Source organism: Lathyrus oleraceus, chromosome 3 (assembly GCF_024323335.1).
Source record: "Lathyrus oleraceus cultivar Zhongwan6 chromosome 3, CAAS_Psat_ZW6_1.0, whole genome shotgun sequence".
Taxonomy (NCBI): domain Eukaryota; kingdom Viridiplantae; phylum Streptophyta; class Magnoliopsida; order Fabales; family Fabaceae; genus Lathyrus; species Lathyrus oleraceus.
Genome location: NC_066581.1, coordinates 150,695,793 through 150,711,995, shown reverse-complemented (window position 1 = coordinate 150,711,995; position 16,203 = coordinate 150,695,793). Strand labels below are relative to the sequence as shown.

General features: G+C 35.3%; 1 protein-coding gene across 1 annotated transcript; it reads right to left on the bottom strand.

Moving 5' to 3' along the window:
- Positions 1–10,775: 10,775 nt before the first annotated feature.
- Positions 10,776–15,573, bottom strand: LOC127125912 (ADP-ribosylation factor GTPase-activating protein AGD7). The gene is made up of 4 exons (XM_051054770.1): positions 14,600–15,573; positions 14,462–14,518; positions 12,139–12,613; positions 10,776–11,205 (listed from the first exon to the last, which is right to left on the bottom strand). Exons 1-3 carry the CDS (start codon positions 15,383–15,385, stop codon positions 12,140–12,142), a joined length of 1,317 nt encoding a protein of 438 aa, XP_050910727.1. The 5' UTR covers positions 15,386–15,573; the 3' UTR covers positions 10,776–11,205; position 12,139.
- Positions 15,574–16,203: the final 630 nt, after the last annotated feature.

Here is a 16,203-nt window from a genome sequence, read left to right as displayed (position 1 = left end):
AAGACAGAGTTTAGTCCGTCTATTGGAGTAGATTTGTACACAACCGCTAAGAATGATATTTTTGTGAAATTGCTATGTTTAATACTTTTGTGAATGAAATTGAAATTCAATTTAATAACAAGATTAAGATACTTCGTAGTGATAGGGGAACTGATATTATTTTAGTTTATTTAATGAATCTTATAAACAACATTGAATGGTACATGAAACGACTGCATCATATTCTCCTGAAATAAATGGTAAAGTAGATAGAAAGAATATAACTCTTATTGAACTAGTCGTTGCTATTAAGTTTAACTCTAGTGATGCATCTCATTGGTGAGGGTAAATTTCGTTGATTGTCTGTTATGTCCTGAATCGAGTTCACAAGTCAAAAAGTAAGATCTCTCCTTATGAGATATTAAAGAAAATACAATCAAACTTGTCTTATTTAAGAACTTAGGATTGTCTGGCTTATGTCAAAATTCAGGATCTGAAGTGAGTTAAACTCGCTAGTAGAGCCTATGAATGTGTATTCATTGGGTATGCAATAAACAGTAAAGCATATAGTTGTTATGACCTAAATGCTAAAGTGAGCATAGAATCGAATGATCTTGAATGCTATGAAGATAAAAAAAAATTCAAATCGAGAAATAGTTGGGGCATTAAATTGAATCAAATTCATGCGATAAGAAGCACTGAAAGTAACAATGAAGTAGAAATGTAACTTCGACGAAGTAAACGATTAAGAGTTACTAAAAGACTATGAGCTCGATTATACTGACTATATAGTATAGGAAGATCCAACAAATCTTCAAGAAGCCTTGTCGTCTTTGGGTGAAGATTTATGTCAAGAAACTATTAACAATGAGATAGATTCTCTAGAATCTAACAGGATCTGATACTTAGTAGACTTGTCTCCTGGTTATAAACCATTCGTTTGTAAATTGATTTTAAAAAAGAAACTAAAACCTGATGGAACAGTTGATAAGTACAAGGCTCGCCTTGTAGCCAAAGGTTTTAGACAAAGATAAAATATAAATTTCTTTGACACTCTTCTCCAGTCACTAGAATTACATCCATTATGGTATTCATTTCAATTCCTACTATTTATAACTTAATAGTACACCAAATGGATGTAAAGATAGCGTTTTTAAATGGTGGCTTAGAATAAGAAATCTATATGGACCGGAATGGTTAGTGATTCATGGACAAGAAAACAAGGTTTATAAGTTAGATAAGTCTTTGTATGGTCTAAAATAAGTTCCAAATAAATGTCATGGAAACTTACTTAATGATATTGAATGGGTACAAAGCGAATGAAAATAACAAATGTGTTATTACAAATCTGAGAATCGTATTTGCATTATCTTGATTGTTTATGATATTTGTAGATTATTCCATTCTATAATTGTTTATGAGAATCGTATTTGCATTATCATGATTGTTTATAATATTTTGTGAAAGCCATATCTACCTAGATCGAGGAGAAATTTACCATACCATTCTCTGAGGCCAATTGTAAGTATGAGATGTAACCTAAGAAGGGGGGAATTAAGTTTTCCCTACTTTTAACGATTTTGCACTATGTTCTCAATATTCTTTTGATATGAAAAAATATATCTTATTAGAATTAGATAAAGTGTAGAAAATTAAAGTGCATAAATGTATATATTCGTTTCCTTTTCCAAACAAGGGTAGTTCAATACCTTCACACCATGTGAAGAACTTTCACTATGTTAGATCTTTGTATAAGTCTCAAACCAAAACCTCTCTTATAATCTTCTAACACATACACATAAACATATGATGGACTTTGAGGCAATCCCAATTCAAAGGACCTTTTAATAAATACCAACACTATGGTGGACTTTGAATCTCCTCGAATCAAAGAAGCTTTTATAACACAAACATAAAATATACCACTTTCTATTTGGATACACTTTTGAAAATTACACACATTTTATTTACAAATTAAGTCACTACACACTTGAACAAATTTGAATATATGAAGTTGTTCTTGAATCAATTTCAATACAGAAAATTGATCTTCCCTTTCAATATACAATTCAAATATAATAACCTTAATTGCTCGAAAATATTTTTCAAAGATATGATAATTTATGCAGAAAAAGTTTCAAGACTTTGGATGGAGAAAAACTCTTAAAACATATTTGAATTGTATTTTAAACTTAGGTGAAAGAGGTAATTTTAAAAATGATGCATTTTTTCTTAAATACATCCTAAAAGACCTCTATGAATTGATGCAAAAGATTGTAGAGGTTTCATGATGATTTGCAAAGCTATGGAATCATACTAGTTCAGATTTTTCAAAAATTTGTAGGTTGTAATCAGTTACATAAATTGTGTAACCGGTTACCACATTTACTAACACATATATTTTTCAAACAGACTAAACTTGTAACCGGTTACATAAAAGGTGTAACGGTTACCACCCTGCCAATTTGCAAATATACATAACAGAATGATCGTGTAATCGATTATGTAAATAGTGTAACTGATTACACTATTGTGTAATTTTAAAAATGTTTTTGTAAATGACTTGACATGAAAGGTATTGATGCATGGAGGCTTAGAAACATTTGAGATGAAAAGATGAATGATTTTTTGAGCATCTAAGAATATATATAATATGAATTATAATCAAATACCTTTGCATCATGATTGATTCCTTTTAAATCAATATCTAATGAATTGTGTAATCTTGATATTTGAATGAGTTTAGATTTAAATCTTTTTCTTTTTTGATAAGATTTTGTCTTTCTAAAAACTAAATTAAGATATATGATGAACATCTTCTTCACAGTTGGATCACCTTTTAAACGATGTTGACGCAAGTGGAAATCGCTAGTGTCAAATCACCAAAATTGGTCTTAATCTCTCCAAGTTACAACAATCATTCCATGCTTAACATATTGTCGACTCTACCAATATCAAAGATGCACAATTCTTGTTGTAAATGTAAATCTTAAAGGTTGAGATGCATGTTTATACAAACTCCTCCACAAAGAATATTTCTTTTGTCGCCTATTTCTACTCTATAAGCCGGTGTTTTCATAATTAAGAAATAAGTTTATTGAACTATCAAAAGGAGATGATGTTATAAAAGATTCCATAATCAATGAGAAAAAGTACTTTAATGTTTGTAATATCAAATTATAGTTTGATGTTTTTTATATGTAAATCTAGAGATGCTAAACATGTAAAGTTGTAGTTTATGAAAATCTTCGAAGATTGTAAGAAATTCAAGACTTTGATCCACTAATAAGACGTATAATTGTTTTTTTGGAACATACATAATCAAGACCAGATCATTCATCACAATGATAGCAAAGATCATTGTTGAATTTGTCTTACATCTCTACATCACTGAGCCTTTTGAAAGATCAGCTACATTTATTAGTGTACTGTTTATGGTTGGTTTTTCTAAAGGGTGGATTTGTTGAAATTCTTAATGGGGTATTTTTTGAATTTGGTTCCCATGGCATGGTACAGGTGGAAGAGTATGTTTTGAATGTGAGTGTGAGTTTGTTGGTGCCTTTACGGTTATTGGACGATAATGTATTTTTCTCATAAACGTGTTGGCCATAATTCATCAATTTGGGTAACGAACTTACGGGATAAAGTTTCAATTCAGCCTTATTACGTCCTTCAAATTTGGTTCGGCGCTTCATAGTGCACCAACGTATAATTCAAATTATTCATGATATCACTCCAAGTTAAAGCATTTTATTCCATTGTTATCATGGTTGGTTGCAGTTTATCTTCATCCTTAACTCCTTTTAAATCAAAATAACACTTCATCCGGTAGATTCATCCAAACGCGTCATTGCCAACGAAAATTAGAATTGACAGTTTTGGCTAATGTTCCTCTTGTGTCTTCTCTACTTGTTGTTGTCGTGTTTGTATCATACACAACATCGTATGTGATGAACAATTTATTGATAACTTGTTGTTATTATCTCCAACATGGCATTATGCACGTTACAAATTGTTACATAACTACCGAATCTGTCAGATAAATACATAAACAAACATAAATAACCACGCTTTTAAGAATTAGAGAGCCTAGTTTCTCTTAAACCTCAATAGTCATTCCCAAATAACGGCGTGGAGCAGCGACCCCAAAAGTGAAATAATGTATATCGGAATAACCGCTTTATTCGTGTTGAATTGTAATTTCTTATGTCGAAGCAGGTTGCTCGACAGAACATGGAAGTGTCGAACCATCTAGTGTGTTGAGTTATGTTAGTATGTCGAAGTGTCGAAGTATGTTGTTTCACACAGAATTTTGACTTAGGCCTATTTTAGTAGTGTTAACTATTTTGGGCTTTTATAGTTTGGGGTTTTGACTTGAGGTCCAAGTTAACGTAAATCTATAAATAGAGAGAGTAACCCTTATTTTTGTAATAAGGTGAATAGAGTATTTATAACATTGTATTCACAGTATTTTGCAGTTGCGAAGTGAATAACAAGTTCTCCACAGTTTGTGGACCGAGAGAAACTCTGCAAAATATTAATTCTTCTTCTCCTTCATCTTTATTTACACTCTTTCTTTCTTCATTGTTCTTGTCTTTTCATTTGCTATTGTGTTGGTAATAAAAATTGTGTTCATCAAGATGGATTGAAATTCTCCATAGATTTTGGTGGATTTCTAACATCTGGTATCAGGAGCTTCAGTTTAATCGACTCGTGGGAAGAAAATCACTACGGCAACGAATCATCCAAACGGGCATTTCCCAACAAATCTTCTGATTCTCAAGAACAACAATTATGAGAATTGTTGCAAGCAGATAAATGTTGTGTTCTATTATCAAGATCTTTGGGATCTTGTGAAGGAATGAGTAACAACACTTGCAGAAGCCGCGACAGATCAAGAAAAGGCTACACATAAAGAATTGAAGAAGGAAGATTATAAATCTCTCTTTATAATCCATCAATGTGTTGATGCATATAACTTTAAAAAGGTTAGTGATGCAAAGTCAGCGAAAGAAGCATGGGAAATTCTGGAGAAACCGTTTGGAGGCGCGGAGAAGGTGAAAGAGGTGAGGTTACAAACTCACAAAAGAACGTATGAATTGCTTCAGATGGAAGATAATGAAAGAATAACTGATTTCTTCACCAAGGTTACGAAACTGGTGAATCAAATCAAGATATGTGGAGAAGTGTTGACATCAAGATCTGTTGTTGGAAAGATCTTGAGGTCATTGGCTCCAAAGTTCGACCATGTGGTAGTAGGCATAGAAGAGTCGAAAGATTTGTCAAAATTGACAAAGGAAAAGCTTCAAGGGACGCTTGAATCTCATGAACAAAGAATGGTTGAAAGAGCTACAGGAAAGTCGAAGAGTGATATGGCTTTGCAGGCTCAATCAGCAAAAGAAAGAAAAGGCAAAGGAAGTTGGAATGGCAACAAAGGTAAAGAAGGTTACAACAATTCGACTGGTCGAAATCACCAAGAAGGAAACTGGTTGAATCAGAGAAAACCCTGGAACCAAGGCAACCAAAGAGGCGGTGTTGTAGGTAGAGGAAGAGGTGGTGGTCAAAAGTCAGACAAGAGTCACATTCAGTGTTACAATTGTCAGAAGTATGATCATTATTCTAGTGATTGTCCAGAAAAGCAGAAGAACCAAGAAACTTATGAAAAACTGGTGACACATGAAGAAGAAGAGATGTTGTTGATGGTTACAACAAGAGAAGAAGAGAGATTCAAGGACCAGTGGTCCTTGAACTCAAGATGCTCATCACACATGTCTGGAAGAAAAGATTGGTTTGTCAACATAAAGCCCTCAATAAAGAACATGGTGAAATTTGCAAATGACAACACTCTAGCAGCTGAAGGTGTTGGTGATATTCTAATTATGAGGAAAGATGGCAAGAGGTCAGTAATTTCAAATGTGTTGTACATACTAGGCATGAAGAGCAATTTGGTCAGCATATGGCAGTTAGTCGAAAAGAACTACAAGGTGTCGATCGAAGACAAGATGATGAGAGTTTTCGACTCAAATGAAAGGTTGATCTTGAAGGCTCCAATGTATCAGAATAGAACCTTCAAGATTGAGCTTAATGTGATGGAGCATAAGTGCCTTGAAACAGCAGCCAGCAGAGATGAATGGATATGGCATTATAGACTTGGACATCTAAATTTCAAAGACATCAGAGATTTGAAGAAAAGAAATATGGTTTCAGGATTACCAGAAATCGACATTCCAAATGAAGTGTGTGAAGAATGCGTGCAGGCGAAGCAGCATAAGAACAACTTCAGGATGCAGGAAGTAGGTCGAAGACAATTCTTGAAGTCATATACTTTGATGTATATGGTCCTCTCCAGGTGGATTCGATTTGAGGTAATAAATACTTTGTTACATTCATAGATGATTTCAGTCGAAAACTGTGGTATTACATGATCCAGAAGAAAAGTGAAGTGATCGAGGTATTTGCCAAGTTTAAATATATGGTCGAAAGACAGAGCGGTCGAAAGATCAAGATTTTGAGAACTGATGGTGGTGGAGAATATGTGTCGAAATACTTCGATGCATTATGTGTGACAGAATGGATTGTGTATGAGGTGGTGTCACCCTACACCCCACAGCAGAATGGAGTCGCGGAAAGGAAGAATAGAACCATCATGAATATGGTTAGAAGTATGTTGAAAGGCAAGCATCTACCCAAAGAATCATGGGGAGAAGCTGTGTGGACTGCGACATATATCCTGAATAGATGTCCGATGAAGAATCATGGTGTCAAGCCTAGCTTGAGTCATTTGAGGGTGTTTGGATCAATAGCACATAGACATGTGCCAGATCAGTTGAGAAGAAAACTTGATGACAAGTCGAGCCAGATGATCCTGATAGGATATCATTCGATTGGAGGATACAAATTGTTCAACCCAGTGAATAAGTAAGTACTGATCAACAGGGACGTGATCATAGATGAGCTTAAGGAGTGGGATTGGACTGAGAATGTCAAGAAAGATTCAGTGAGAATCTTTTGTGATGAACCAGCTAGTGAAGTCGAAAGAGAAGTTCGACAGGAAGAAGTCAGAGGTGAAGCAGACTCAAGCAGACCTCAGAGAACAAGACACATGCCTGCAAGATTGCAAGAATGTGTGATTACATCAGATGATATGGTCAATGAAGAAGGTAAGCTAGTACATTATGTTTTCTATGCAGATGTCGAACCTGTCAGTGCAGTTGAGGCATTGAAAGATTCGAAGTTGACGAAGAGCTGAAGTCAATCGAAGTCAACAACACTTGGTCACTTGTCGAATTGCCCCAAGACAAGAAGGCAATCTATGTGAAGTGGGTATACAAAGTGAAGTTGAATCCCAAAGGAGAAGTGACTCGACACAAGGCGAGATTTGTGGCGAAAGGATTTCTTCAGAAAGAAGGAATCAACTTCGATGAGGTTTTTGCACCTGTTTCTAGGATCGAAACAATCAAGTTGGTTGTTAGTGTAACAAACATGAGCAACTGGCAGAGGTGTCAGATGGATGTGAAATGTGCATTCCTTAATGTCCCCTTAGAAGAAGAAGTTTATGTTGCACAACCAGCTGGGTTTGTGAAACATGGCGAAGAAAGAAAGATGTACATGCTGCATAAAGCCATATACTGACTTAAACAAGCTCCAAGAGCTTGGAACAAGAAGATAGATGACTTTCTAAGGGAGAAGGAATTTGTGAAGTGCACAAGTGAACATAGAGTATATGTAAGAAGAAGCAAGAGTGAATTGCTTATACTATGTCTCTATGTCGATGACTTGTTGATAACAGGCAGCTGCAAGAAGGAGATCGAAGACTTCAAAGGTGATCTCAATAAGGAATTCGAAATGTCAGATCTGGGTGACATTTCATATTTCCTTGGCATCTAATTCTACAAGAGTGATAGAGGTTTGATGATGCATCAAAGAAGGTATGCAGGCAAAATTCTCAAGAGATTTGAGATGCAAGATTGCAACCCAACTTCGACTCCAGCTGAGCCCATATTACAACTGTCGAAAGATTCAGATGAGGATGATGTCGACCCAACCCACTACATAAGACTTATTGAGTCACTTTGATACCTTTGTCACACAAGGCCTGACTTAGCATACAGTGTAGGTATGGTGAGTAAGTTCATGCAGAAGCCAAAGGTATCACATCTAGCAGCGGCGAAGAGGATACTAAGATATCTAAAAGGAACTCTCGACTATGGCATTTTGTTTCCTGCAGCTTATGAAGGAAAAGAATGCAAATTAGTGGGATACACCGACTCAAGTTGGTGTAGTGATGTTGAGGATCGAAAATCCATAGTAGGCTATGTGTTTATGCTAGGTGGTGCACCAGTTGCTTGGAGTTCGAGAAAAGAACCAGTAGTGGCATTATCATCGTGTGAAGCAGAATACATAGTTGTTTCTCTTTGTGCGTGTCATGCAACGTGAATGGTGAATCTAATCGAAGAGATAACAGCGAAGAGTCATGGAGCAATTACCATGAAAATCGACAGTATGTCAGCTATCAATCTGGCAAAGAATCCGATAGCACATGATCGAAGCAAACACATCGAGATGAGGTTCCATTATCTTCGAGAGCAGGTAGCAGATGGGAAGATGAATGTGGAACACTACAGAATTGAGAATCGGATTGCAGACATCATGACGAATGGAGTGCAGGTCGAAGTGTTCAGAAGACTAAGACTTATGATGAATGTAGATAGCTTAGACACAATGAATTAGGTGGTGTGTTGAATTGTAATTCCTTGTGTTGAAGCAGGTTGCTCGACATAACAAGGAAGTGTCGAACCACCTAGTGTGTTGAGTTGTGTTAATGTGTCGAACAGTCGAAGCATGTTGCTTCACACAGAATTTCGACTTAGGCCTATTTTAGTAGTGTTAGTTATTTTGGACTTTTATAGTTTTGGGCTTTGGCTTGAGGTCCAAGTTAACCTAAATCTATAAATAGAGGGAGTAACCCTTATTTTTATAATAAGGTGAATAGAGTATTGATAACATTGTATTCACAGTATTTTACAGTTGCAAAGTGAATAACAAATTTTCCACAGTTTGTGGACAGAGAGAAACTCTGCAGAATTTTAATTCTTTTTCTCCCTCATCGTTCTTTACACTCTTTCTTTCTCCATTATTCTTGTCTTTTCATTGTTATTGTGTGGGTAATAACAATCTTGTTCATCAAGATTGATTGAAATTCTCCATTGATTTTGATGGATTTCCAACAATTCGATCATTTTTTAGACAAATTACATATAATAATTATAAATATATATTTAAGGAAAAATTAAACAAATAAATCAATTCATTAAATATCCATAAATCAAAGCACACATGAATCTTGAAGTGCATAAACGACTATGAAGTAATGTTAAGGTTAAGCCTCAACTCAAATTTGATTAAAAAATCCAAAATTACCCTTAAAACATGATTTGGGCTCTAACTTCGACAAAACTTTGGATGATCTTATTGTTGCGATTTCATATTTTGACCTTAACAATTTTGCTAGCAAGAACACCGCCCCTCCTAAAGCACAACATATTTTGGCGAGCGACCTTTTTAGTAAAAGTTTTTCGGACATGGATGTAAAATTTGACATAACCATAAGATAGAAAGCATATTTTAGTTGTTTACAAACCGCACATGCTCGGGGCTTTCTCCTTGCTATTCCTATTGATGGGTTAGGCCAATATATGTCACTGGTAGAACATCGTCCTATCCTGAGATACCACCTTATGATTCTCTTATTTTCTATTGATGAGATTTTCATTGTTTATTATAAGGCGTGTTGGGATATATTTGAAGAACACTTAATTCATTAAAGGAAACTTTCATACTTCAAATAATGACATAACCTTGTTAGAAATGTCAGATTCAACATATTTTGGTATGCCGAAGTATCTGTCAACAAAAGGGCACTTGTGAATTTTTTGATTGACCCACATAAGGAGAAATCGATACTAGGTCAACAGATGTCCTAGTGTACGGATGGATCGAGAGAAACATGCATATGTGAATTTAACTTAAATTTCTCTATTGATGGGAATGAGGACTAGAGATTTTATTATTCCGAAGGTAGTCCTCGAGTCACTTCAATTAAAATAGACAAATATGAGAAAGACAATGTTATATCTCTTAGATCAATAAATATAATTTTGAAGAGGATTGATTTTATTATCCAAAAAGGGGTAACGATAACATGTTTGCCTTATATTTATGAAAAATGTATTCATATATAAATTAATAATCCTCTGTTGTAAAAAAAAACATTAAGAGACAATTTTTTTAGAGGAAAAAAGGATAGGTCACCCTCGGCTCAACTATAACATGATAGCGCCGCTATTGCCTACTATATCCCAAACCACACCAAATGGCAACCGGTGACCATTCTTAGTTATCCTTATTCTATCTAAAATAACACTACAAATTACAGTTGAGACTAATTTAATTTCGTCCTGCATCGGCGTCTGAGATATCCACTCTAATTGGTGGGTTTCTAACAAAAGACAACAAGAGCAAAGAGTGTTGAGAATGATATCATCTCAGAAATCAAATCATCCCTACAATTTGATATAGATATGTAGACCAATCTTTATCTTAAATTCAAAAGGCTAGATAGTGTGATGGTAATATTTTAGGTCTTTCTTAATGATTCAGCTTTACATAGAGATGGCACAAAATTGAATCCTGCTTTCCATAATAGTGATTGACACAGTTACAAAAGGACATACAAACCATAGCAAATAAGGATGCAGAACCATGCGTTCATAGTAGGGAGCAACCAAAACAACAAATAAGGCAAAGAAAGATTTAGATTCAAAACAATCAATAAATTTTCATGTCACAATAATGTTACATCACAAGTTCAGGTAAAAGAAAATTTGGGCAATTTGCCCCCTTTCCTTTGGAACTTTTACTGGAAAACATTGTTTCCAATCATACAGAAGTTCCCCAAAAATGACAACAACAAAAATTACATTAGGATGGGAGAATGATTAAAAAATAAAAACTTATAGACAATACAATAACCTCAGAATTAATCCGTCCTGCACATATGGAGGCTGATTTTACTAGTGACTAACAAACCTATAGTTGACAGTCTGGTAACGTTCACCATGTTAAATGACACCCTGCTTGGCACGCATGCCACCAAACCAGTCTGAAAACTATTGTCTTTTTGTCAATTACGACAAAATATTGACATTTAAAAAAGACTGGCAAAACCTGGTGCAAGAATAAAATCCAGCCACAATTTAGTTGAAAGGTCGTAGTAAAAATAACAGGTAGAACAAAATTAGATATTAAAGACCAAAATGAAAACTGAAAAAAATAAAACACAATAAACCAATTAGAAAACAAAACATGGAAATTATTACTGGACCTTCTTTTAGGCTAAATTTGGAGTTCCAGTCAAATACATAGATATGGTTTTTTTTATAAAACAGTCATACTAACTAGTGATTACTCATACTTGTATTTATAGATATTTACGAAACTAGCTTAAAAGTTTTTTTTTCTTTTCCTTGATAACTTTCTTGATCCAGAACTAGTTTCAAAGTGTTTTGGGGTGTTACATATTCCTTTAACTTGTATCCTTGTTATCATTATTGTATATTTCAACTTCGTTACTCTTCCCCTAAAACCAAAATCGTTACTCTTCCCCTAAAACCAAAATAACATTGAATATGATTCAGTCCAAACCACTCAAGATTGGATTGGATTAGAAAAACCAATCTAATTTAAATCACAAACACCTACCCAAAAATGATATTCAATATCGAGATGCTGACTACTAATAATAATGTAACCCAAAAATGATATTCAATCTCGGGATGCTGACTACTACTTATAATGCAACCAATCTTCCTTTCCCTCCCTCCCCCTCTTTCCACAAAACAAAAACACACACACACACACACAGAAGAAATTCAATAAGCTCTACAGTAATACAGGTTAAAATTCAACAAGTTCTGAAGATCATCAGGTAGCACCCAATTGTTTCTAATATCGTATTAAAGCTTGAGTGTGAAGATTTTTTTAAGTAAATGACAAGTACTGGGCTAAACCTAACTCTAACTGCAAGCCATTTAAATTAAATGTGAAAAAATTTAATAGTTCCTTTTCCTATGTCTGTTCAGCATTGCATAATTTACAAACCTTAGTGAAAGCCTCCTCCTGTCCAGGCAGAACCTGACATCCCATTATGACCATAAGATTTATTATCAAATCCATCATCATCTTTGGCATCATCCCAGCCAGCCCAATCATCATTTTTTTGGGGAGCTGATCCTTTAGCTGGTTGTACTTCCTTCCCTGTATCTTGGTTGTCCCAATCATCCCAAGAGTTTGAGTGATAAGTATTAGTTTGTCCACCTGATGAAGGTTGTCCTTCTCTGGTAGAAGAATTCCAGCCTCTATTCTCTTGATTGAAATCACGCCTATTATTTTCATTTCGCTGCCAGTTATCAGAATTTTCATTCGGGTAATCTTTGGCGAACTCCTCAACCTTCTGTGAGGCCAATGCCATGACCCCTTTCATTATACCCCATGTCCTTTGTCCGATTTCTGATGTCTTCTGACTTACAATATTGACAGTTTCATTGACCTTGTGATCATAACCACCATCCTTCACCTGAAAGGGACAATATAGTTAATCAGGCAAACAGGAACTGCCAATGGGCAACAACAAAATTTATGGAAGACGTGTGATAATCAATCAAATTCCATATGAAAGGAAAATCACCATAGAATGAGAGTCAAAAATATACACAATTCCTTCGCCTAAAAAAATGTCTAAAAGCTCCAAATCTTCTCAATCCATTCCCGAACAAAAGCAACAATGAATGACAGTGTGAGAGCATTTCTAACAATGCACCTCTAAATAGGGTTATTTATCATTTCCAACAATGCACCTCTAAATAGCATTTAGCAAATCTGACGCCCCATCTCAAACAAGAGCATTCTACATACACTCTTATGTCCAAATTTCCAACCTACCATTCCATAGTTCTTTCCAAAAATTTCATCCCCAGTTCACGTCAAGCAAAGCTCGAATTATCGTATTAATTTATTATTAGAACCAACAGCAACAAGCATCAAATATTTTTGCCAAAACCCCACTATTGACCAAACTAGGCACAAAATGTAGACAGACATAATCTGATTTAATATTAGGCAGGACAGTTTTCCATTTTCAAATCTAAAACTTGAAGCAGCTATGAACTGAGTCAAAACTTGAATATACAAATAAAAGTAAATTTCAAAAAAAAGCTGTTAAAAAATAACTGGTGGGATTTTGAGGAAATAAGTATTATAAGTGACAAGTTTTCCTTGTTTTTCAGCCATAGTTAAACAAAACAAAGGATGGAAGGTGACACATGGAAATGGTTTAATTTTCATATGTGATACTTGATAGAGAGAAAACAGTAAAGGTGCCTCTCATTTTCAGCATCAATTATTTTTTCTGTATCAAGCAAGTTCAGAATGTTTTTAATCTGAAATGCAGAAACATCATATTTGCAGCTCTAAGAAACAGGCTCAGAGAATTCCTTGGTTGTAGTACAATGGTAACTGTGTAGCTTTGTAATCCAAATGGACTTAGTTTGATTCTCCATTATAGAATGTTTGTCTTAGTGCCACCCCCTTCCCTATTAAAAAGGAGGCTCACCCATACAAGTGGCTCCATAAAACATGAAGGGTAACAGCAACATAACATTACCATTATATCCGATACAATTGATTGAGTCTATAATCATTTACAAAGAGTAATTTCAACTTAAAATAAGAATAAATATCATTTTTTAATAAATAAATGTATTCCATTTTTAGAATCACGATGCAGGTCCTTTTAAAAGATCCTGACATAATTTAACCTCTTAAGTTAAAACAATGTTATCGGACATAAATATAGAATTCATTAGCCAATAAGATTGCCAAACTATAATGAGTTTGGAAGTTGTTATATCCTCTCTTCAAATATAATCAGGATAACATTTATTCGCCATAGTTCTCCATCCTCAAAATTAATGAAAACTCCAAGGAGGCGTTGAAATTACATCACATACAACAACCACCCCCCTATACGCCAATTAGTTGGCTAATATAGAAAGTATAGAGTGAACTTCTTCAAAGATATAGAGAGTATGTTAAAACTGAAATAGACCTAAACATTAACATCCAAATGCTGCAGGGGAAAATATATTCAAAACACAGTCAAGTGATTAATGAGTTTCGGTTAAGGACAAACCGACTCCGAGTACCCGAGTTTGATCCCTGGCAACAACATTCTTCAGTAAGGGTTTACTTCCCTCCTACCAAACTCCAAACCCCAAATTACCATCCCTAGCCCCGTTCCCCGAGATCCGAAGTGTTAAGACCAAAATGTATCAATTCAAAATAGAGAGAAGCTAAACAAAAAACACAAAACATGTAGTAGTTTTTACAGAAAGTAGGATCACAATAAATTAACCATGCAAATTACCTTGGCAGTGATCTCCTTGGTTGCAGACTGAGCAGCCATAGATAATTTACCTATTCCCTGAAAACAAACAACGCAGAAACACGTCTCAACAAACAATAAATCATTTCCTATAAACAAAACGTAGATTCAGAGTATAACCTCAGAAACAACAGATAAATAATCACTTTGAGGAGTCACCCTCTGAGAAGGATTGGGACTAGATCCAAATCCAACATACTTCCCGCCCTGCGACGGAGGAAGCCCCTCCGGTCTCGCTCCATTCTCCGCCATCTTCTTGGCGAAAAAACCTTCCTTATTAGCAGCAGAAGCCTCCAATTGCGTCCTCGTATAAATATCCTCCGTCGACTTCGACCTCATCGTCGGTGCAATCCCGCCTCCACCAAACCCCATAACATCACCAGTCGACTGATTCCTCCTAAAATCACCCCCGCCGCGAGATCCATAACTATCATCATTATCATTACCCCAATTATCATCCCAACCTCCTCCATTAGAACCAGCCAGGGGCGGCTTCCCCTTTCCAGATCGAGTATTAGCATTCTCCTTAACAACCGGCGGATCCCGCCACGACCGACCTTCAGCAAGAGCCTGAATCCGATCGCGGTAGATCGAAGCAGCATTGGAATTATACTTAGTAATAATATCCGTTTCCTTAGGGATTCCGTATTGAGAGAGAAACGAATTGAGATTACGGTTACCACCAGCTTCCATTTTCTTGATCTGGAGATCAGACCATGAGTCCATGGTAACAGATCGGACGAAGGAGATGTGAACGCCGAGGCCACGGTGTTTGCCGGAGCATTCTAGACACATGAAGATGCCGTAGGAAACGGAGGCCCATTGTGGATTCTTTTGAGAACAGTCGACGCAGATCTTGTTTGAGGCTTCCGATTGAAGCTCACGAAGCCGGCGCGCCGCCGCCATGATTAGCGTAATTTGATGGTTTAATTGAAATCAAGTAATGGGAGGAAAAGAATGGAAAAAGATATGAATGAGATTTTGTGTTTGGGAATGGGAATGGGAAAGGGAAATGGGGGAGAAAAGATGTTGGGAGAGGTGAATCGCCGACACCGTTAAAATGGAAGGGGGTTATTGCTTGCTGACTTGGAGCGCTCTATGTTCCTAGTTTTTTATTTAATAAGTAAAGAAAGCTAAAAACATTTTTTTACATGAATTTAATTAGCAATATAAATTATGATTATAATGCAAAGTTTTTAGGTAAATCAATTCCCGAAATTTTTATCCAAATAACCACTTTTTTAAAATAAATATTCAAATTAGACCACATTCCCTTTTAAAATAATTTATTTTCAAAAAAAATAATTAATTTAAAGGTGGCGTCAATTCAATTGGCGAAGGTGTATAAAAATTAAGATGAGTCGTCAATGTAATTGACGACAGTGTGCAAACAAAGAAGAGAGAGAATACACTCTCTCTCCTCTGTGATTTAAATTCGGGCCAACAATTATTTGTTTTACTGAACTACATTACACGTAGGTTAGTTTGGCACGCTGATTTATTTTTTCATTCTGGGCCATTCACATTTTGATCAATTTGAACTTTTTCATTCGGACATTTTTAACTGTTAGTGAACTATGTTGCGCGTAGATTATTTTAGTGTATTCATTTTTATTTTATTTTGCATATTCTTGCATTCATTTTTATTCATTTTTATTAGTTTTTTAATTAGAATAGTTGGAAAAAATAAATAGAATTTAAGCATGAAGGTCAAATGAGAAAGG

Coding starts and splice junctions, on each gene's coding strand:
- LOC127125912 (XM_051054770.1), bottom strand. CDS start 15,385: ATGGCGGCGGCGCGCCGGCTTCGTGAGCTTCAATCGGAAGCCTCAAAC. Junction 14,519..14,599: donor ATTTATCTGTTGTTTCTGAG/GTTATACTCTGA, acceptor GTTTGTTTTCAG/GGAATAGGTAAATTATCTAT. Junction 12,614..14,461: donor CCAAGGAGATCACTGCCAAG/GTAATTTGCATG, acceptor TGTCCCTTTCAG/GTGAAGGATGGTGGTTATGA.